Source organism: Silene latifolia, chromosome 9 (assembly GCF_048544455.1).
Source record: "Silene latifolia isolate original U9 population chromosome 9, ASM4854445v1, whole genome shotgun sequence".
Lineage (NCBI taxonomy): Eukaryota > Viridiplantae > Streptophyta > Magnoliopsida > Caryophyllales > Caryophyllaceae > Silene > Silene latifolia.
The window spans coordinates 201,992,870-202,017,335 of record NC_133534.1 but is presented as its reverse complement, the minus strand read 5'-3'; the positions used below and the strand labels follow the sequence as shown (position 1 = coordinate 202,017,335).

At 39.4% G+C, this 24,466-nt stretch overlaps 2 protein-coding genes across 2 annotated transcripts; one reads left to right on the top strand and one right to left on the bottom strand.

Moving 5' to 3' along the window:
• Positions 1-2,492: 2,492 nt before the first annotated feature.
• Positions 2,493-9,527, top strand: LOC141600356 (mitochondrial import inner membrane translocase subunit TIM50-like). The gene is made up of 10 exons (XM_074420579.1): positions 2,493-2,952; positions 3,385-3,470; positions 3,650-3,674; positions 5,144-5,205; positions 5,297-5,413; positions 6,547-6,651; positions 6,747-6,845; positions 7,765-7,924; positions 8,054-8,156; positions 9,177-9,527. Exons 1-10 carry the CDS (start codon positions 2,727-2,729, stop codon positions 9,214-9,216), a joined length of 1,023 nt encoding a protein of 340 aa, XP_074276680.1. The 5' UTR covers positions 2,493-2,726; the 3' UTR covers positions 9,217-9,527.
• Positions 9,528-11,055: 1,528 nt separating this feature from the next.
• On the bottom strand, positions 11,056-13,382 carry LOC141602108 (uncharacterized). The gene is made up of 2 exons (XM_074422422.1): positions 13,191-13,382; positions 11,056-11,403 (listed from the first exon to the last, which is right to left on the bottom strand). The coding sequence occupies exons 1-2, from the start codon at positions 13,380-13,382 to the stop codon at positions 11,056-11,058; spliced, it is 540 nt and encodes a 179-aa protein (XP_074278523.1).
• Between the last annotated feature and the right edge of the window lie 11,084 nt (positions 13,383-24,466).

Below are 24,466 nucleotides of genomic sequence, written 5' to 3'. Positions count from 1 at the left end.
CTTTTAAGAATATATTATTATTATGAAAAACAAAAACCAATGAAAGAACTTATAAACAAGGGTTTCAGACAAAAGATTTCAGAAAAACCACCGCATCTGACCCTAACCCTCACCACCGTAAACACCCATCCCGAGTCCACCCAGAGCCCACTCTTCTAAAAAAACCCGACTACCAACACCCAAACCCCAGCAGCATCACCCTAGACTCTTCAACATCAACCCTCTGTAATTATTTCACCAAATCACACATATAACCCTTACACACACAATTACTCCACAACTCATAAACACAGGGGAGTTATGTTCCGGGAAACAGAAAACCAAATTGAGAATCGAAGATTCTGAAAATCAGCGCATGGTACCACATCAAAAACGTTATGGCCGATCGGTGCCGGACAAAAACCACAGTACAAGCATCAAGTTGAGAAATCAGGCCTTATAAACCTTCAGTAGTCAAACAGGAAAAAACGAGACGGAGATGAAGGAATCAAGCACCAGATGAAACCGAAAGATTAAAGCTCAGAAAGTCTGCCAAACCAGAACCACGAACAGCTGCAACCAAGTGTTTCAAAACCTTTCGGACCACAAGCAAGAAGTCCTACAAACTCCTTAAACTCGAACAACTAACCTGGGAAAGGGGAAAACACCCACCACGACGTAAGCAAGACCAACGAAAGCTCAATCAGAGGAGAGGATGGACAAAGAAGAGGGTGGTGAACCGCAACAGCCAACAACCACAGTCAATCGTGAAGACCGATTGAACCACAAAGAGAAAAAAAGGGAAATGAAATGGGTAATCTAGTTAATTAGAGAAGAGTGAGAGTCAGAGATCGCCGGAGATGGGGCTTTGAGATAGGGCTTTGAAAGACGGCCCCATCTCCGGCGCAAGGGTGAGACTCAAGAGAGACGGTGGGTGGAGGGACGATGCAGCAGTTTCACGATTGGGATTTCTAGGGTTTTCTGTAGGGAGAGAGAGAGAGAGAGAGAAGAGCTTTTTCGAAAGTATGTAAACCTTTTTCCAGACTTTGTAGATGCATTCTGCTACAAAACATGGGACGACAAAAACCGATACTATCTTCAATGATCTCTGCAAGAGTCTGTTTGAAAAACATTTCAGAGAACAGACCTGCTGCTATCAAGAGTTTGTTTGATATTAGTATGGAATATCAACTTGTATATCTCACACTGGTGTGGTGTTGACTGCCGAGGGATCTTTGTTACAGCTTGGGGATGTACTTATTGATAGGATAATCCTATCCCTTTCCATAACTACTTAGAAGAGAGGTTCTGAAACAACAATATTGGGACAGCTCCTCAATATCTACACTCAATGGCTGTGTCAATGTCATTAATACAATATTTGTATTGTTGCAGAATTTACTCTTCACTACACCGGCTAGTTTCAGTTTTCCTGGGCAAAATTATCTATTCGAACACGGCTCGGTAGTGATGACGAGGGAGAAAACAATCGAGAGAATAGAGTTTCACATGCATAATCTGGTGGTCAGCTTATTATTTAAACACAAATTCTTGTTTGTGACGGCACATATCCGTCACTCTTGAGTGACGGATACCATTTTACCTCACAAAGTACCCACTTTTTCTCTCTCTACAACACTATTCATGTGATCCCCTTTTTTCACTAACCCATTTTGTTACCATTTTAACTCACAAAATATCCGCCACAAATGGTAACCCGTCACAAGGGAGACCAATTGTTATTTAAACTACCATGCCTGAAACAATCAACATACATCATGACTCATGAGGAGGTCGTCAGCTTGGTGTCTACTGGCCATCAATAAAGAAACAAGAACCGACGTTGTGCTCAGAATCTGAATCTTTAAATCTTGCAGCAATCGCATACGGTTCTTTTTCTGATTTCTGTACAAGGAAATGTGAATGCACACCAAGCGGGCGATGCACCTAATTCTATCACTGTGAACCGTCACCAAACCCGACTTCTCGATAGGAAGTTTCTTTGCTTCTTTGTCCCCAACAATAGAATATCTTCTTTAATATCAAGGCCAGTAGACAACATTGACGGTGGCCGGTCTGAGGAGGTCGTCAAGACCGGACAGTGTAGCAGAGGACGGCGTTGACGGTTGTGGATGGTGAATGACGGGGCGAGAATTACTGTGGTGGGCGTCGTAGGTCAAGTGAAGCGAGAGGAGGCAGTGGTCGGCAGCTAGCCGAGGCCGGGAAGGCAGTGGCAATTTGGTGGCAGGACTGGGAGAGGGAGGTGGTTGAATCCTAGAAGAATTGGAGAGAGAGAGAGAGTAAATTGCAAATTGGAGAGTTGAAATTAAAGGGGTAAAATGGTCATTTTCGTAATTTCGTCCATGAAAGAGTAAAACCCGTACATGAATGAGCACCACCCAAAAATATTTGTCTAAGCCTACGAAATATGCGGGATGGGCCTAATGAGCCGAACGACCCGTGAACAGTAAAATAAAGTACAAGGTTAACATGTGTTTTTGGAAAAAAAAGTTACAGGAAAACCCAACAATAAATAAATAAATAAAAAATAAAAAAAGATGTTATTTCCTTATTAAAGTGATCTAGGATTCTAGGAAGTTGGAAGTAGTCAGGGTTTTAGAAAAGGGTGAATTCCGGCGTGAGTGGAATCATCAGGAAAAGCCCTAATAATCGCAGCAGAGAAATCAATCACTGAATCAGGCATCCATCCATTATTGTTTGGCGTTAACAAATTAATTTGGTTGGCAATGTCAATGTCAATGTCTCTCCTTAGATCTCGAGCTTTTCAGCAACTCAACCCTAGAAACTACACTCTTCTCAAGACTCCCGTCAGGCTTCTTTGTACAACGCCTCCTCCTCCTTCGCCACCGCCTCCTCCTCCTCCCAAACGAAACGCTCTCCTTTCAGCCCTCAAATTTGGACTATTTGCCGCTGTTACTGGTGCTCTTGCTACTGTTGGCTATGTCACTCACGGTTTGCGTCTTTTCTTTTGTCCTTTTATGTTTTCTTCTATTATATTTTGCTGTTTCTTGAATGATTACTTTACACCTTAATTGGGGCTGAAACAATGTATCCATATTACACCGAAGCAATATTATTTTAATAAAGTAAAGGGGAGAAGAAGAGAGGAAAAGGTTACTAAGGTCGAGGGGGGAGGGGAGCAAACTAGGTGAGCGGAGGAGGAAGAAAGTGGCTCCCATGGAGGAGTAGCGATTATAGACTAATTAGGGCTAAGTTATATTTTCCGTTAACTCAAAACCCAATTGTATAATTTCTCTTGTATGTGATTGTCAAAACTTATTTTCAAAAGTAGTGGCATTGTCATCAATATTATTGATTGCAAGTATAACTGTGATGGAGCAGCGTTTTATCAAATGTGGTAATAGATGTGGATTCTACTTGCAGTATACACGGTAGATGAACTGGACAATCAGACAAAAGCATTTCGCGCTTCTAAATACTCAACACAAGATGATGCATCTACTATCAGTGTGAGTGTTACAACTAATCTTCTGTTTCTCTTGTAATGGGATATTCTTCAAGTCTTGTTCAGTTCTCCATCAATTTGCATAATGTGTGCATATTTGTTTGTGATGCATATTTTCAAATGTACAGTTATGCATTGAAATGCTTTGTTGGTTTCTTACAAAACTTTTTTCTTATTTTGTAGAAACTTCAATCTGCTGTTGTATCAGGTATACTTCTCTCTTCCTTTCTGAGTCTTCTTCCAATTGAATGTGGTTGATATATTTGCTCGCTATCCATATTAAAGAATGAAATAAGATTCTTTTCTCTCTCTTTTTTTTTTACAAGCTGCTATATTTTGCTTATTCAAGTGATAAATAGCTTGGACGACAATGCTATCTAGTGCTTAGTTTTCTTGAAAAGACGATAATTTACTCTATTAAAGACATAAAGTACATTATTTTACTCTATCATGGAAAGGAAATGGTTATGTTATTGTTATTTGTGCCCACTCATGGAACTTAGCTTAAAAAAGCTGGTCTAGGGCTCATTTAGGCGGAAGACACACTGAAACGATAGCAAAAACTTTCGAGGGGCTGCCGCCAGCCTGCCTCTGCACCTCTATGCATTTTCTATATTTTTTTCTTGTAGATTTTTTTTTATTACACCCTTCGCTTTGCCCCTGTCATTCCTATATTTAAGCTCCTTTGATGATGGCCTCAAGAAAAGGTACACTTGTCACACGGTTTTATTTTGAGATATAAAGGTTGTTTGCAAGAATAGTGCGCCTCGTATGCATGAGGTTGACGGGCTAAAAGTCGTATGCCTATCGAAGTAAATTTATAATCACTTACTTGACTAGACTACTAAAACAATAATAAAGTGAAACGGGTCGAACCCACAAGAAAGGACTAAATTAATTAAAGTGTACAAGAGTGTAGAGTAAAGTAACCAGTTTAGGGGGAGAGGAGATAGGAGGGGGGATTTATGGTTTGTTTAATTAAATAATGAACCAAGACTAAACTAATAGTAAGATGAGTAAGATCAGATGATTTTAAAGGTCTTAGGTCAAGCACAAATCCGTGACTTAATACCAATTGATCATTGAAATCCGGTCCTACTTAATATAATCTTGACTACCTTACCATGAATCATAAAATTCCTATTCTCCCTTAATAATTAACTAATTAAAACGTATCCCGTTCTTAAGTCTTAACTAGCCCTAACTATTGAACAACCCTAACAATAAGATTTAATCTAATAGCAACAATAATGATTAGAGAATTTGATAAGGGATAAATAGTACATACAATCCAGTTGTACTTTAAATATATGTTAATTGCTCCCAAGTATCAATATCTATGAATCCCGTGCAATATTAACCCCTAGTTGTTACTAGTGTAAAGTTAATTAACAAATTATGTTCAATTAACTAAACTAACAACAGAACGATGAGATATATGATCTTAAAATAACATTCATAAGATTAAGAGCAAAGCAATTAACTATCTTCAAGATAAAGATTAGAACCTTTAAACTCACAATTGAATAATAAGTGCTTCAATGGCTAGAACCAAGAAGGGATGAATGGTTTCAGTGTTATCTTTTTAACAATGGTTTGAATCCCATTACCTTTTTAACAATGGTTTCAATCCCATTACCTTTTTAACAATGGTTTCAATCTTATCTGGCATTCCAGCGCCTGCTAAGACAATTGACCTCTACCTAGATTTGAGGAGAAAGATTGAGGAGCACGTTCGAGTAAGCGACTTTGCAATTCTATTTCATCTTTGCCTTCCGTACTTACATTTCCTTGGGTCATATCTGATTAATATCCTTATTACTTTCACAGGGATACACTGAACCACTATCAGATAAGCTCCTTCCTGATTTGCCTCCTCAATTGCAAAATAGTATTTTTACACTCGTTGTGGATCTAAACGAGACATTACTGTACTCTGATTGGAAGGTTAGCCGCTAATTTGATCTTTTCATAGTTAATTGTATGTCTTATGTTGTGAGCCTGTACATCTCCACAACCTCACTTTAATGGATTTCAATTTGTTGGACATTTAATACCCTTGCGTATCAAAAAGGAAAACAATAGGTGGAGAAAAGTTTCCTAAAGGAGAATCAAGTGACTTAATATAGAACACTTACGCATGGGTAAAAAAAGCTAGCAAATACAGGATTAAGTAGCTTTATACAGTTATAAGAAAAAAAAGGACACTGTACTATCAATCTGCTGTCTTGAAATGTGCTCGTATATCCAAGTTTCTGAGGCATATAATTGGAATTAAAATTAGGAGTTGTCTTCATGATTATTATACATTTTTCGGCAGTTGAAGAGCATGTAGTTTATTTTTTCAAATCATCTTTAATACTCAGCACATTATTGATTAGTCCCCTTATCCTTCTTTCCAAAAAGCAAAATAAGTGCAAAAGGTTTTTACATAAAGGGCTAATGGTGAAGGAAACTACATAAACTCTCCTGTTAGCTTATGTATTTCCTAAATGGGATGGATTTTCTACTTCTGAAATCTTACTTATGCTCCCTCTGTCCCGGTCAATAGTTTACAATTGCTTTATACACGATTATTAAGGTAAGGAGAGAGGAATAAGTTTATAATTAATAAAAAAATAAAAAAACAACTTGAAATGAGGAGGAAATGTAATGGTCCACACTCACATGGGTTGATTTATTTACTAGAAAAGGAAAGTGTAAACTATTGACTGATACACCTTAAATAGGAAAGTGTAAACTATTGACGGGACGGAGGGAGTATCTAAAAAGTTCAATCTCACTATCTTGGATTTTTGGTATTACGCCTCTCTTTTTCTTTTGCAGCAACTCACCAAGTCCATAAGGCTGATAGATAGTAGTCTTACGATTACAGAAACTGGTTTGACTGAACTGAACTTCTATTCCCTTAAAATAAAATAATGTCCGTACCTTGAATAAAATAATGTCTGTAGCTTCACATTTGGTCAGAAAAGTTCCATTTCTGTCTTTAGGGCCAGGGGTGAAGGAAATGAAAAACACCTATCTTTCTCATCTGTTCAAATTCAGTAAAATTCTTTTCACTGGAAAAATATTTGCAGCGTGAAAGGGGCTGGAGAACTTTCAAGAGGCCTGGTGTCGATGCTTTTCTAGAGCACCTAGCGCAATTTTATGAGATTGTCGTCTATTCTGATAACTTGCAAATGGTGGGTTTATATTCTTTCTTCAACTAATGCATGGATGCAACACTTCTTTATTTAAATATCACTTGTAAGACTGACCTTGTATCTTGTTTTAACAGTATGTTGACCCTGTTCTTGAAAGGTTAGATAAAAAACAATGTATAGCTCACAGGTTATCAAGGGCTGCAACATTATACAAGGATGGTAAACATTACAGGGTGAGTCTCTTTCAACTAGTCGGTGTTTTATTTAGTGTCTATCTAAAGTAAGAAGTTCAAGTACATACTAAGGAAACAAGGCATGTTTTGACATTGAGCAGTCAAAATCTCTTGATTCCATGTTACATGTGAACCAATATGATTGGACAGCTTTTCTGTTTTCTTATGTATTTAACCTCTTGTAACAACGACAACAACAGCAACATTGCCCCACTTCCTCAAGGGCTCCCACAAATTGCGAGGTAAGAGGGGGTCGGATGTACGCAGCCTTGCCCTCGTGTTGGCGACACAAAGAGGCTGTTTCCGAAAGACCCAAGATGAAAATTTCGTTGGGAACTGAATTGAATGACTGGTACTTCACAATTAAAAGAAGTGAAGCCATTTTAGTGAGTCATTTTACTTCATTCCATCGTAATCCACAACCAAGGAATAACAAATCTTTGGCTCCATTGGAAATGGAAACATTTAGTGACCCTTATCAGAGTTATAATAGTAGTTGTCCATGCATTTGTACAATGTATGATGTATGAAGTTATAATATCCTAGCCTGTTTGTTTTGTGTTTTGCTGAGGCTACCCTTACACATTTGACTCGACTAATGTCAATGTAAGAGGAGCAATTTGCATTTTTCAAGGTGCGGATGGGGCAATGGTTTGAAGTTTTTTGCAATATAGTTTTGAGTCTTTGAGATATTTATATTTGAGAATTTGAACCCATCTAAAGGTAGGCAGTGTTCTACGAACTTGAAGCCCTCGTTTTAATCAAATCAAACACTAAACCTTGTAACACCGCGACCTTGACAGGATTTCTTGAAATTTCAGCTATCTGTTCCATACATTTGTTTGGCGATTATACTCAATAGCTTAACGCTCCTTTGAGCACGCTCAAGAAGGTTATGTTTTAATTTGTCTTATGTCAGGACCTTTCAAAACTGAACCGTGATCCTAGAAGGGTTATTTATATTAGTGGCCATGCCCTGGAACATTGCCTTCAACCAGAAAACTGTATCCAAATCAAGCCATGGATATCAGATGATAAGGCTGATACTACTCTGCTGGATCTTATTCCATTTCTTGAATGTGTGTGCTACTCCTTCAACTTTATGTATCTCTTAGCATTATTAGACTGCAATCTGTTGTGACATGCGGTTCATATACTGATTATATTAAACATGTTCGATGCTTTTTACAATCTTGGTTTGTTTACAGTTGTTGGCCAGAGTGGGCCACCAGATATTCGTAAAGTGATAGCATCCTTTCAAGGGCGGGATATTGCAAAAGAATTTATAGAACGCTCTAAGGAGCACCAAAAGTAAGATGCCCCACTTTAATTTCGTGTGAAAGTCTAGCTGTGAATTGGTGATCCTTTCCTGCATAATTTATGTTATTTTTTCCCTACATCTGCAATTTATTTCTATGCTTTAGGTTTAGGAGCAAGTGATGTGTGTTTTGATTTCCGACTTGAGATGGTGCGAGTATTTGAGATGCATAACATTTACCTAGCTTAAAAATGTGACACTACAAAAATTTGCTGATGTATGCAGCACATACCTTTTTTTGTTCCTTTTTGGTTAGTGTTTTTTATGGTATGAAATTTGACAGCATGAGTGACAGAGATAGGGCAAGGGGTCTTGACTCTTCGTTGCTTATAGTATTCTTCTTCAGGCTGATGCACGAGGCTTTTCCTCATCATCTTTGTTAATTGTTTTTTTTTTGTGATTTGCATACCTCTCTCTTGCTGTTGCAATTTTATCTACCTACACGAGGTTTCTTTTATCTCTCTTGGCTGTGTGTCTTAGAGAAGAGAACTTATATGGGTCATGCCACAAGTTCAGTCCATTTTGAGCAATCCATTTATCTAGATGATTTTGGTCTTACCACTTCATAACAAACTAGTAAAAGTATAAGATTTTGAAAGTGTATTACAGGGCGTATCTGCTCGAAGAGCACATTCTAGTGATGAGCTTTACGGTTTAAGATGTTCATGTTAGCCAATTGTATAGCTATTTTTCAATAACGTAATTAAATTTGTAGTTACCAATTCGAACTAAAACTTCAATTGGCTTTTCAATAATGCAAGTCGTTTGAGTAAAAACGCTTTATAGAAATGTTGTGTTATTCTTTTTGTTTCATACATTTTTGTTTTGCTATATTTACACAACCCTGGTTACTATTGTGGAATAGTAAAATATGTTCTTTTAAGCGTTTTCTCGTTAGGGGAGTTCTGAATAAACGTAAATAACCTGTAGAGTTAGAGGGGTGTAGCATATTATAGCGTAATATATTTAACTATTTATAATACAAGGGCTCATGTGGTTCTCGCTTGTTGCAGGCGCATGCAACAGAAACAAGGCCGTTCCTGGCGACGTTGATTTTTACTGGATTTTAGGCCTGATTTTGATTTGATAGTCATTTAAGCATCTTGTGAGAGTAGGAGTATAAGAGAGGCACTAAGTTCACGGCGTAATAGGCTAATAGCTGCATCAAGCAAGTCGTTTGTTTTTGTTCAGATAATTGAACCCAGGAGAGTTTTTTTTTTATATACACAAGTATTCTGTTTGTGCCCGTGTTAAGTTGTTGGGAGATATGAAACTTTTGTCCCTTCTAATGCTATTGGCGTTGAACTATAGCTGCAAATAGTGGAAAAACTACACTGAATATTAGATCATTCATTCTCTCTCAAGATTTTTTATTTTGTTTTTTTTTGTATTTTTGGTCGTGGTGTTCAAAAAAGTGGTTGCTACATTTGCAGCGTTATTAACCGTGAAAAATGTAAAAATAAAATATAGGTTTCACACGTTTATGAGTTATGACTACGTCTTTGTATATAGCTCTTGAATGACCAACTAGTCTTAAATCGTGCAAAATTGCTTAGATATGTATAGCCACGTCTTCGTGTATAGCCCTTGAATGACCAACTAGTCTTAAATTGTGCAAAATTGCTCAGATATGCATTCAAACATTGGAGTTTAAGATTTTTACGAAGTCATATTTAAAATCGTAATTTATTTTCGCAGTACAAATTTTACTCATTTCAGTACTTTTAGCATCAAATTTTCCATTTTTCTACCCTTATTAAAACACATCAAACCTAATTCTCTCTACCTTCTCTCTATTGTTGCATCCTTAACTATCTTCAACCTCGTCCCAATTATTCAATTATGAATAATGATTCGAATATAGAACACGTATTTAATTCACTAATCAATTATTATTAATCAAATTGACTCCTTATAGCTTTATATTTTTTTAATTAGGATTTATGTTGAATTGTGTGGGACGGTGATGGGATATTAGTGTAGTCCGATGTCACCGGCGACATGGGAAGTCATTGCGGGCAAGAAGAACGACGGTTTATCATGTTCCCGGATTCTGTTCGATTTACGTTTGTAACTTAGCACGCCTGTGCTTGTAGAGATTGCTTAGTTTTTTCAATTTAATATGTAGTATATGTGGTATGAATACAGTAGTGTTAATCCAGTTAGTTTTTTCAATTGAATACACTGTGTAATTATTTGAGTAAATTTAGAGAGAATAATTAGAGAGAGAAAATGAAGGGAGGGGGGGAGTGTAAGGGGTATAATGGTCAATAACGTACTACGATGAGTAAAATGTGTACTGCGAAAATCAGCACCCTTTAAAATTCTTGATTTAAATTCTAAATTACATTTGCTACTAGATTTCAAACTCGGGCGTTGCCCAGGTAATATCAGAACAGTTGCTTTGGAATATTCACCATAAGGCTGGTATTTAACTGATTTTTTTTTGGTGAATTAAACCCAAAGGAGTTTAAGAAATAATATTACTAGAATTAGCACGAGCTACATAAGAAATTTCCAACGGAACAGACTCCAACCATCTACGAGTACCTAGCAACCATGGTCTCAAATGAGCAAACTCATGAGCGACTTTATTAGAGTTTCTACAAACCCACGTAAAAGAAACACTGTCGAAATAATTACATATAGCATAAATGTCATTATATATTAAATAAATACTGCTACGCCCCTTCCATTGCTGATGTAGATCATCTATAACATTCAAACAATCACCTTCCAATATAACTCTTGAATTATTCATCTGCCGTGCCTCTTTTAGCCCATGCAATGTAGCAGCCGCTTCAGCTCCAGCTGGCTCCGTATCCACCGACCCCTGCTCCACCGCACTCCATTCAATCTCTCCCATATCATTCCGACACACTGCGCCCATCCCTACTCCCACCCGTCTATTACAGCCGCGTCAACATTCACCTTCAGCACCCCACTCTCCGGCCTCCTCCAACACTCGCCGTCATCCACCACCCCACATACCACCCCATCATCGGTCAAACTCCTACTTCCCGCCATTTTGCATACTAAATCCCGCACCCTTCTTACTACTAAGTCCGCCCTCCAATCTCCATCTTCAAAAATAGCCTTATTCCTCCTCTCCCAAATAGCCCAACAACCAGTCATCAACTCCACGCCCTCCTGTGACCCCATCTCTCTCAGAGCTACCTCAACCCAATCCCGAGCCCTCGCAAATCCAGAGCATGACGGTAAATCAAGCTCCAGCGGATCCTAGACACCACCAACCCACCCGCACCCTCTATGTAACACCCCCTTCTTACCCGGCCGAGGTAATTGAGAGATGTTACATTCTCGGTTTCCCGAGGCAGTGAATCAGGGGTACAATAAAGAAACATTTATTATAAATGACTAGTTTAGCGATTACAAACCATTAACTAATGAATAAGTACAACTCATGGCTACTATGCTCGTCTACATAACTATACTCGTCTCATGACTCATCGAGGTCGTCCTATCTCCCATGTGTTATCCAAACAACATGTGCTTACCTGCTCCCCATATGACCAAAGGATATCATATGGATCGACAAAAGCCACCCCAAAAGAGATAAGTGACAATTACACAGACACAACAAACGTCAGTTTCAATAATAGATAAAGTGTGACACGACTCGAGGTGTGTGAGTACGCAACATGACTATGATATGCATGAGACACTATCAAACAACCACCACCATGGTACCGGGACACGCCCAGATATACCGATAACCACACAGGTACCGGGACACGCCCAGACATACCAACAACCACACTGGTACCGGGACACGCCCAGACATACCAACAATCACAAACAGGTACCGGGACACGCCCAGACGTATCGGGTTCGAAAGCCTAACGGATCCCCCTGCCAGACGTCGTGTCTCAACCACACGAGTCCCTCCGTGACTCAAGCCATTAATGTGCATATCCCTCTTAGAGTGGCAAGCTCCAAGAGGCGACTTAAGCGTAAGACAGTCTCCCAACCGTCTTACGTCTCCAAATAACCAAGTAACACCACCAATGATCTCCAACACAACACAACAATGACCATATATGGAAAATGCAACATAATACCAATTATATGACTCATCATGAACTTAATCCCAACATATCATAGATAAAACTTCCTCAAAGACCAACATGTTATCCCAATCGACTCATACATAAAAATGATGATGCAAGACACACAATATGCACACAAAAATATTGAAACCGAGTAGGATAAACCTACCTTTTAGCAATCTCCTCAAGCTACTCGAATCCGGACCGAAACCGTTTCATCCTATACAAATCACATAATAACTATCACAATACATCCTATACTAATATACCCTACAAAGACCCTTATTATTACCCCTTAATTACCCCAAATACACATACTAAACACTAATTAATTACCCATAACGAATTCCCCCAAAAGTTAGAGTTCAAAGACTAGAAAATGGTAGATCTTTACTTACTAGATGAAGAGGAAGGTGGTAGATCTTCTAATCCAAGCTTGAATTCCAAGTAGAAGGCGTTTGTGAGGGTTTAGAGAAAGGGGAGAGAGTTTGGAGAGATAAGGAGGAAGGTGGAAATGATTTTAGGGTTAGGGGAGTAAGGGGGTTGAATCCCGTGTTTCTGAAAACAACGTCACTCAACCGAGTGCCGAGTCCACTTGGTCGAGTCCACTTGGTCGAGTGGACTCACTTGGCCGAGTAGCACCCCACTCGGTCGAGTGTACCCTTCACTCGACCGAGTAGACCCACTCGATCCGCTGCAACACCACTCGGTCTAGTCCAGGTCTAGTGTAAGGATATCCTTCCCTCCCGAGTGATCTCTTATCGGTCTAAAGATCCTCTCACGCATCCCAAGATCTATGTACAGTCCCACAAAGGTCGGGTATTACACTCTAATAGCATGTAAAAAAGATTCTACTCAATCCCCACACCGTGGACACTCATTCCCAACCGAGATTATTCGCGCCAAAATATTTCCTCTAGTAGAAATGGCCTCATTACAAAGCTGCTAGAAAAACACCTTAATCCTTGGTAAAACAGGAACTCTGCAAATCTTATTCCACAACCAACTATCAGATGACTCACTTGAGTACCCTTCCATTTCTCCAGCTTGTTTAACCATAAGCCTATAGGCCGAACGAACTGAATATATTCCATCCCGCTCCCCACTCCAGTACCACTCATCCCGGACCAACTGATCACATATCCTCATTTTTAGTATCCGGTGACACTCAAACGGGAGAAATAAAGTTTCGACTAATTCCGTATTCCAGCCACGCCTTCTGATACCGTCGTCAGGTACAAAAAATAAATACCTATTACTACTAACAGAAGTCAGTGGCAAGTAGGGTCGATCTCCACAGGGAGATGGGAAAATGTCAGCTCAACTAAATCCGTCAAGGTAACCAGTTCTTGGGGATTTTTAATCGTTTATTCTAATCTAATAAGGTCAAAGGAGAGAAAGAGAGTGAGAGAATAGAAAATAATCAAGCAGAGAGAAAACAACTAAGACAGTCGGTTCACCATGATTCTAAAGAAATGCAATCTAGGGTCTCAGGTCAATGTAAGTTCGATCTATAGGGCAATGGATATCTCCTTCCGGTCTCAATTCACCCTAAAACACTATTAGCTTAGCTTCCGCCCTCACTAAAGTGCCCTAATGTTTGCTACAGGTTTTACCTTTTCCAATCTTCCGATCTAGGTCAAGGTGTACCGTGATTTATTACCTATTTGCGTCGACTCAAATAGACAAGAACATTTATATGTAACGATTAACAACATAGATCAAATTTGCATCTGACCTAATCACTTAATTCACAATTTCCCTAAAATCATGGCTCCCCTATGTCCTAGTAAAGGAGAATTAGCTACGCATAGTCATTAAACGAGTAATAACAATACATAAACCGCAGAAATTCAACATAGCGAAGGTATGAAAGAGAGAAATAACAAAAGAGATAACAAGGAAGAAAAGGAGATAAAACCAATAATTAACTATAGATCAAGATTAAAGTAAGAAAACCGATTACAAGCAATAATAATTCGTCGTTAGGGTTCAAGAGTAAAGTCTAAGAGAGTAGAGAGGGAAGTATCGAAGGAAGGGAGAGAAGAGAAGAAGGAGTATCACACTGCCGTCATAACTTATATCTAAAATACAAAGCCCAATCTCGAAAATAGTCTAAAGCTCGCATAAAACACAAAGCCTCTCGATCGAGTGGAATGAAACCACTCGATCGCGAACAAGTCTTGAAAACCCTTTCGATCGAATGAAGATGGAGTTCGGTCAAGTACTCCTTGTAACAGCTATCTCGATCGAGTAACAACAAAGCTTGATCGAGTGATTCTTGATGGATAAAGCATTCGATCGACCATATAGTGTAGCAAAACTGGTCGATCGAGCTGTATTAGCACGCGTGGACTCCTTGGCACCTTCCGAGGCTACTTCACGCATCTCTAAGTGAAAGATTTCGGGCTCCGATTCCTTATTCTCCAAAATGCATGCGAATAGGACAAGTTTAGGCTCGATTTTGCTCCTTTCTGGTCTTTACCTGCAATTTATACAAGACAAACCAAAGTAGACTATTCGGGGGCATTTGTAGCTGGATGCCACATAAATAACATAGAAATGCGTGTAAAAATAAGGTAAAAACCTTATATAAAATCACATATTCTTGTTTGTGACGGCACATATCCGTCACTCTTGAGTGACGGATATCATTTTACCTCACAAAGTACCCACTTTTTCTCTCTCTGCAACACTATTCATGTGGTCCCCTTTCTCCACTAACCCATTTTGTTACCATTTTAACTCACAAAATATCCGCCACAAATGGTAACCCGTCACAAGGGAGACCAATTGATATAAAATACACATCAAATCTCCCCAAGCCAAATCTTTGCTTTTCCCCAAGCAAACTTATGAATGCAACTAAAGACAACTAACGGAACCAGACCAACTCATCAGCTACAAATCATCAACCTAAACCTGTTTAATGCAACAACTGACAAAGTAGCAATAAGTAAGTGCAAACGAGTTAAATCAATGTCTCAAACCACTGAACCGTCGACCTTGCAAGACTGAAAGATATCGGACTCTCACGGGTCGCTCATCACATAAATTAGGCACATGGTGAGTATATAAGTGATAGAAAGAAGTAAAGACACTCACCTAACTCGACCTATAAGAGCATGCATGCAATCTAACATGAATAAAATCTCTACAACCGTACATACGCATTCCAACCAACTAACGACCAAGACGCATGCCGAGGACTTACATTTAGGTAAGTGAGGTAATGGGTAAGAAGGGGCTATAATGAATCTGGAGATGTAGAGTTAGCAGCCAAGCTAGCAACAACGGATCCAATACTAGAAACACTTCCCAACTTCATATTCATCATATCAATACAAAACAGTGCTAAATTGCAGCACACAACTCATTAACCACCATAAAATTGTTAACTCCCCATAAGATACAAATAGAACATGGGAGCGAAAAATCACAAAAATAGTATTTCTTGGCTCATGATTTTTCATAATTTTCTTTTTCTTTTTTCCTTCTTTCTTTTCACATTTTTTTTTTTTTTTTTTTTTTTTTTTTTTCCATTTTTCACAACTTTTTCTTTTCATTCATATTTTTTTTCATTCCCTTCGACATTTCCACCAATCTTCTTAAATCGGATATGTAACCATATTGCAATGAAACATTCCCAACAGCTACTATTACTAGCTCGACTAGGGTATGCAAAATTATAGATTGTAGCTATATAGGACAAAATGGGCAATTTGGCTATGTGGAGCTCATGGGTAGAATGAAATAAAGGGATCTACCTCTCATAACATATGTCACCAACCATAGACCGAATGCATACAGGTACCAAGTAGACTGAATTCATGTTTATGCAAATTGATGTTACATGCCTTATAGAGAGTACTACTCACATCCTATATGAAACTGGTCATGAATGTCACCAGTTTATTAATCTCTAGCCTTAGAATGTATATGTATATTGCCAATATAAGAGTCAAGTCTATTCGTTCAGATAAGAGTGAAACAAAAACTCGTAGATTATGCACATTACCATGCCAACAGAATGTCAAGAATACGCAAGGTAAGGGCAAAGGGACTCAAAGTATCATAGAAGTTCAACGTTCCGACTAACCTAATTGCAAAAATAAACGTGAAATTTTTAAATTTTTACGGTTTTTTTTAATTAAGATAACAATCATGCGAAAATAAATAAACGTGCAAACTGAAAAGCAACAAAACATGCAGACACAGATATGGATGCATACCTCCCCAAACCAAACTGTACAATGTCCTAATTGTACCAAAAATAGGGAAAGAAATGCAAACTAAAGAGAAAAGGAGAACGGGAGTCGGAAAACTTACAAGACAACGTAAAGGAGGGACCTCCCCAAACTGACCATGAACATAGGCGGTCACATATAGCCTTGCAGCATCGCAGCAGGCGAGAAAGAACAGCAGAACTCGATCGAAAGGGGCAGAGAGATTCGATCGAGTAGATAAGGTGCCAGAAGTGCTCGATCGAGGAGATGGGGTGATCGATCGAGAAGTGTGGATTTGCAGGGATTCGATCGAGCAGGGTAGATGTTCGATCGAGAAGAAAAGCCAGCAGAAGTGCTCGATCGAGTGAGAAAACCACTCGATCGACCCAATCAGCTGCAAAATCGCAACACAAGGAGCACAAGACTAACACGAGTAGTACAAGTTCAGCGTTTGTTCGTGACTAGAGTTTAAACACACAGCAGAAAATAAAATAAATAGTTCAAACAAAAGTACAACAAAACAGTCCGGGTTGCCTCCCGGATAGCGTAGGTTTAAGAGGTCCCGCATGACCTTTCTGGCTTCAATCAGGTGACTCATCAGGATTGTCGAATTACAGGACTTCAACTCGGTTATCTGCATCATTTGCTTCATGGTAATGCTTCACATATTGGCCATTCACCTTGAACCTGTTTCCCTCGGAACTTTCTAACTCAACGGACCCAAACTTAGTGACAGCTGTCACTATATAAGAGCCACGCCACCTGGACTTCAGCTTGCCAGGAAATAAGCGCAATCGGGCATTAAATAGCAACACCTTTTGCCCAACATGAAATTCTTGAGGTATGATTCGTTTGTCATGCCATCTCTTCGTCTTCTCTTTGTAGATGCGTGAGCTATCATAGGCATTTAGCCTAAACTCCTCCAGTTCATCTAGCTGCAATAAATGGTTCTGGCCACACAACTTAGGATCAAAGTTAAGTTCACGAATAGTCCACCAAGCCTTACACTCTAACTCAACAGGTAAATGACAGGACTTCCCATAAACCAGCCGATATGGTGATGCACCAATCGGTGTTTTAAAGGCAGTCCGACAAGCCCATAATGTGTCTTCCAGCTTAAGACTCCAATCCTTCCGTGATTTAGAAACTACCTTAGCCAAAATATCTTTAATCTCTCGATTAGAGACCTCAACTTTCCCACTAGTTTGGGGATGATACCCCAAACAGCGCCGGTGTTGGACACCAACCTTAGACAATATAGAAGTTAGTTTCTTTTCTTTAAAATGAATTCCCCCATCACTAATGACGACCCTAGGGACACCAAATTGGGGAAAGATAATCTTTTTGAACATTTTAATCACGGTCTTGGCGTCACAATTAGGTGAAGCAATCGCCTCCACCCACTTAGACACATAATCTACAGCTACCAAGATATACCTGTTACCTTTGCTAGACGAGAAGGGTCCTTGGAAATCAATGCCCCAGACATCAAAAACCTCGACCTCTAGGATACCATTTTGTGGCATCTCATGTCTCTTAGAAATATTTCCGGAGCGTTGGCGAGCATTACAAGCTGAAACAAACACCTTAGCGTCAGCAAACAAAGTAGGCCAGTAAAAGCCAGACTGAAGTACCTTAGCCACGGTACGCGATGGACCGTGGTGACCACCATAAGAGGATGAATAACAGCCTTCTAAGATTGCCTTGGTCTCCCACTGCGGAATACACCATCTGTAGAGACCGTCTGCACATTCCTTAAATAAATACGGATCATCCCAGAAGTACTGCTTAACGTTATAGAGAAAACGCTTTCTTTGCTGATAAGAAAGGTGAGGTGGCCGCGCGCCATTAACAACATAATTAGCTAAATCTGCATACCAAGAGTCATGGTTAATAATAGAAGACAAAACAACAAATAATAAATTATCGTGAAAAGAATCATCAATAGATAAGGAATCTTCTCCCTCTTGTTGTGATAGTTGCGACAGATGATCAGCTACTACGTTCTTAGCACCCTTCTTATCTTTGATCTGAAAATCAAACTCCTGAAGAAGGAGTATCCATCTCAACAGTCATGGTTTAGCTTCCTTCTTAGCAAGAAGGTGCCTCAGCACTGCATGGTCAGTAAAAACAGTAACTTCTGACCCTATCAAATAAGAACGAAATTTTTCTAGCGCATAAACCACAGCTAACAGCTCTTTCTTAGTGGTGGTGTACTTCACTTGAGCCTCATCCAGAGTTTGGCTCGCATAGTATATTGCATTCAAAGCTTTGTCTTTCCTCTGGCCTAGCACCGCTTCTAGTGCATAGTCACTAGCGTCACACATAATCTCAAACGGCAAATCCAAGTTGGGAGGCTGTATAATCGGCGCCGAAATCAAGGCCCGCTTCAACCTGTTAAAAGCAGAAAGACATTCATCAGTAAATGCAAAGGGGGCATCCTTAAGGAACAGCTGTGTAAGCGGTTTAGCAATTTTTGAGAAGTCCTTGATAAACCGGCGATAAAAGCCAGCATGACCAAAGAAACTCCTCACTCGTTTGACATTAATAGGAGGAGGTAATTGCTGAATCACTTGCACCTTTGCTTTGTCAACCTCAATGCTCCTGTCAGAAACTAAGTGCCCAAAGACAACTCCCTCGTTGACCAGAAAGTGGCACTTCTCCCAATTAAGCACAAGATTAACCTCAATGCAGCGCTGCAACACTTTATCAAGGTTAGACAGACAGTTAGCAAAGTCACTTCCATAGACACTAAAGTCGTCCATAAAGACTTTCATAATAGACTCTATATACTCATCAAATATCCCCATCATGCACCTTTGGAAGGTGGTAGGGGCATTACATAAACCAAAAGACATCCTGCGATAAGCAAAAACACCCCGAGGGCAAGTAAAAGTAGTCTTTTCCTGATCATCTGGATGAATAGGGATCTGAAAGAACCCTGAGTATCCATCTAGATAACAGAAAAACTTATGAGAAGCTAACCTTTCCACCATTTGATCAATGAAAGGAAGGGGAAAGTGATCTTTCTTTGTGGCGGCATTCAGCTGTCTGTAGTCTATACACATCCGCCAACTAGTTACTACTCTAGTAGGTATCAACTTGTTTTTGTCATTCTTGACCATAGTAGTCCCTCCTTTCTTAGGAACTACCTGAACTGGACTCACCCACTTAGAATGACCAACAGAATAGATAATACCTGCATCAAGCAGCTTTATTACCTCAGGCATCACAACATCCTGCATCTTTTGGTTCAGTCGGCGCTGACCCTGTCTACAAGGCTTGTGATCTTCCTTAAGCTCAATTCTGTGCATGCAAATGTCGGGACTAATGCCCTTAATGTCATCCAATGAATAACCCATAGCTTTCCTGTTTTTCTTAAGCACAGCTAACAAAGCGGTCAGCTGATCATCATCAAGTTTAGCGCTAACAATGACTGGATATTGCTCTGTATCATCTAAGAAAGCATATTTAAGATGTGAAGGAAGAGGCTTACGCTTAGGCACCTTTACCGTTATGGCGCAAAGAGTATTGATCATTTATTCTACTCTCTCTCCTTCATACGTGCATTTTATATAGTCTTTTTAGGCCTCTTTATGCACGTATTTCTATGCTATTCTCGTAGTTTTATGCTACGAAATGCCCCGAGTATTCTACTTTGGTTTGTTTTGCTTTATTTGCAGGAATGGACCTGAAAGTGATGGAATCAAGCCTTTTATCGTCCGTTTAGCATGCATTTGGAGGATGAGTAGATTTGGAGCGGAAATACTGCTGTTATGGGATGCGTGAAGTCATTTCGGAAGCTAATTCACCAAGTCAAAGCTGAAATCAACGAAACAAGTAGCTGGTTGAGTCCAAGACATTGGATCGGAAGCTTTTGTGGTCGATCGAGTAGTTTTGGATAGAAGAAGTCTTCGATCGAGTAACATTTATGTTCGATCGAAATATGCATAATTGGAGTTCCTCGATCGAGTAGGGTTTCTACTCGATCGAGAGGTTTTGCCAGGAATCTGTTCGATCGAGTGATTCTAAATTGCTCGATCGAGTGGTTTTCTATTGGGCTCGGACTTTTTCAGTCTTATTTCGTTTTTAGGTCAAATAATTTGTCTTTCCTATAAATAGGGAAGACGACAAACACTTTAACACATCACCTGATACATTAATCTTTTCCCTTTCTCTCTGTTGAACACTGCTTTTCTTCCGGATCTTATTTAGTAATTCTTTCTCTATTCTCTCTTTATTTTGCAATGTTATTTACTTCTTCATCTTCTGCTTTTATTTTATTTATTATGTCTAGCTAAATTTCCTACTAGGATTTAGGGGATTCAATGAATTACTGTTAGTTGCTAATTAGGTTTACAGATCTTTCGTTGTTGTTATGTCTCTGTTGTTAATCACTACAATTAATTGTAACTAGCTACTTGAATCGATGCATTTAGCTTAATTAATCTTGGTAAGCCTTGACCTAGACCGGAAGGTTGGAAGGGGTGAGACCCGTAGTGAACAATATGATGCTTTAGTGAGGGCAGAAGCTAAGCTAATAGTATTTTAGGGAGAATTGAGACCGGAAGGAGATATTCGTTGCCCCTTAGACTGTCACATGCGACCGATCTACGACCTTAGCTGCAATTAACCGATATTCATTGATGACCCGACGATCCTAGTTTTCTCTCTCTTATCAATTCCTCTTACCCTTTTCTCTTGCCTTAATCTCCCTTAGTTTAGCTTATACAACTCAAACCCCCAATTGTGACCGTAGACAGACTAGAATTAACAAGTAGATAGTGACCGCCTCCCTGTGGAGATCGACCCTACTTCCACTAGCTTCTGTTAGTTGTTTTAGGTATTTATTTTTGGTACTGAAACGACGGTATCAAATTTTGGCGCCGTTGCCGGGGAGGCAACTACTTTATTTGCTTATTTATTTTTGTCGGTCTTTAGCCTCAAGGGACTTATCCCTTGAGGCCGTTCTCATCTTTTTCTTTAGTGCTATTTTGATAGGTCCTACAGGTCCTACCTAGACAGTTCTAGGTAAAAGATCGCCAAAGGGAAGGCTTGAGTACCTTTGATCTTCCACCTATGTTCCATCCTATGGCGCAGCAGGTGGTTTACTGTGAGAGATGTGGTGCTACGGGGCACAATGCTGTCATCTGTCTAGCGGGAAACGACCGTGTCAAAATTTGGCGCGACGAAGTCTATGCGTTTAGGCAGCGTAGACAAGCTAGTCATTCTACTGCAATTGTGCCGCCACATCCACTTTATCAACGAGGCTATCAAAAGCCTCTATTTATTTGGCTACCGCAGCAACAAGTTCCTTCTCTTGATGAACAGAAAGAAGCCGTTGCTGAGTTGAAATCTTTGATTAAGACACTTGCACTCCGACTGCAAGAAGACGATAGACATAAAGAAGCTCAACTCGTTAATCTAGAGTCTCAAATAGCTCAGCTAGCTGCTGAGTCGAACATTAGGCAACCATAGAAGGTATGCGTTACCTACACCGAGAGTGGTCTTTCCCATGAAGGACCCGAGTTGCCTAGTGCTACTGATGATTTGTATGACTCGGAATATGATGATCTATCTGAAAACGAAGCATTACTTGAAGATTTCTGCGTTGTACAGCAACAAGTACTCGATCGAACTGGTTACAATGTTTGATCGAGTGGAATATCTGAGAAAGCATTCGATCGAGTAGAAGATACCACTCGAACGAGTAGCGGTTATGAGGTAGACCTCGATCGAGCAGATCATGTTGTTCAACCAAGCAATATTCAAGAGGAAAGCTTTCGATCGAGTATTATCTCTACTCGATCGACCATATTGGCCATGGAGCGTAATGATATGTCATCTTGGATCGTTTTGGATGACGATATTGTTGAAGACCATGGTTACGGTGAGTCTCCCCTTTTCAAAGCCGATTTGGATGCTCTAGAGGCTGCGATTTACGGGACAAAACCCACCAAGGAGGGTAACGAGGAGGCAGCTGAGTTAGTAGACGTTCCTAGCACGGAAGAGGTAATGTATTCTTTTATCAATGATTCCAAAGTTAGGAGCGACAGACCCGAGGTGATTAACGATAATTATATTATTATTATTTGTATAAACAGTACACTACCTCATTTAACTTATGCTTCATGTTTCAATGCTCTACCCCCTCCCAGTTGGTTAAATAATTTGATAATGTTTCACCGTATTTGTCATCGAAAATTTATCAGGCTGAGACAGTACTTTAGATTGCTTTTACATGCTCCTTCTTTATTTTGGTGCTACTTATGCTCTTGTGTAGCACATGTGCAGTTATATGATCTATTGCTAAGAGCTTTGCGTTGCTTCGATTCTGACTAATGGAGTAGCTGAATGAAGAAAAGAAGATCGAGCTGGGACCTGTCTGAAACTAGCGCTACCCGGGAGGCAACCCGGATATTTATTTTTAGTTGTTTTGTTAAACATTTCAATTGCGTTGTAATAATTGGTTTTTAAACCATAGACTGGATCAGCTACGCTTGTTTTGTTAGTTTCGCGGGCTGTTTATGTTGCGTCTTTACAGGAGTCAATCATGGATGGCTCGATCGAGTACTTTATATACTCGATCGACCCCTTTTGCTGCTGTTTTCACTCGATCGAACACACCATCCTTTCGATCGAGTGCCTGCCAAAGAGAGATTTTCGATCGAGTAGCCTTTCTCCTCGATCGAACAGTTTTGCAGCCTAATGTACTCGATTAAGTACTAAATCCTCTCGATCGAGTGCTATCGAGTGCTTTTGACTTGGATTCGCTTCCTATGACGCTGCTATGGAGCTGTTGGCGACCTCCCATGTTGTTGGCTGGTTTGGGGAGGTCCCTACTTCGCGTATTCTTGTGAGTTTTCCGTATCTCCACTCTTTTCTTTTTAGTTTGCATGTTCCTTTCCCTATTTTAGGTACCATGAGGGCATTGTACAGTTTGGTTTGGGGAGGTTATGCATCCATATCTATGTCTGCATGTTGTTTTTATTGCATTTATGTTATCATGTTTAATTTCTGTATGCATGGTTGTTTATTTTTAATAAAAAATCAAAAATCCCATAAAATTAGAAAAAAATTTTAAAAAAATTTCACGTTTACTTTTGCATGTAGGTTGAGTCGGAACGGTAGATTTCTATAATGATATTGCATTGCAATTGTCTTTTTGCTTAAGCCTTGCATAAACTATTATTCTTTTTAGCATTGTCTTTTTGCATATCTACGAGTTTATGTTAAAATTTTGCTGAACGAATAGACTTGACCTGAAAATTTTGGCAAGCTACTTATAATTTCTAAGATTTAGAGCCGTATAAACTTGTGTCATTTGTGATCGGTTTCATGTAGGATTGTGAGTAGTTACTCCTTGCATAACATGTTCATCAATTTGCACAAGTATGAAATTCAATTGCTTTTTGCCTACATACATTCGGGTTAGTGGTTGGTGTCACATGCAGGGAGGTGCTTACATTCCCTTTTCTTTCATTTTTACCCATTTAACTCCACATTAGCCAAATTTGCCTTTGACCCTTAACTACATCCAAATTTAGCCTGCCTTGTCAAGCTAGTTTAGTGTATGTTTTTTGCGGTATATAATTTATCGTGCCAAGTTTGGCTTGTATCTGATGATTTGGAGTTGGTAATTTATGAAGAAAAGGAAGATGAAAAAAAAAACGTGAATCAAAAGAAAAGAAAAGAAACCGTGAAAAAGAAATAGAAAAAGAAAGGAAAAAAAGATGCTGATTGTTGACGGTTTCTGCTCCTATACTTTACTTATATCTATTGAGGAGTATGTTCAGTTCGGTTTGGTGAGTTTTAGTGCCAAATGAAGGGCACATGTACTTAATTCTATAATTGAGTGAGAATCGGATGTTGTTATATGGTTCTGTTTAGGTACTAGCTTGGCCGCCTATACCTCCACATTCCCAAAAATGTTTTGCCTCTTCTTACCGATTGCCTCACTTTACCATATTTTTGTAAGCCCTCGGCTATGATGGACCTTGTTTGGTT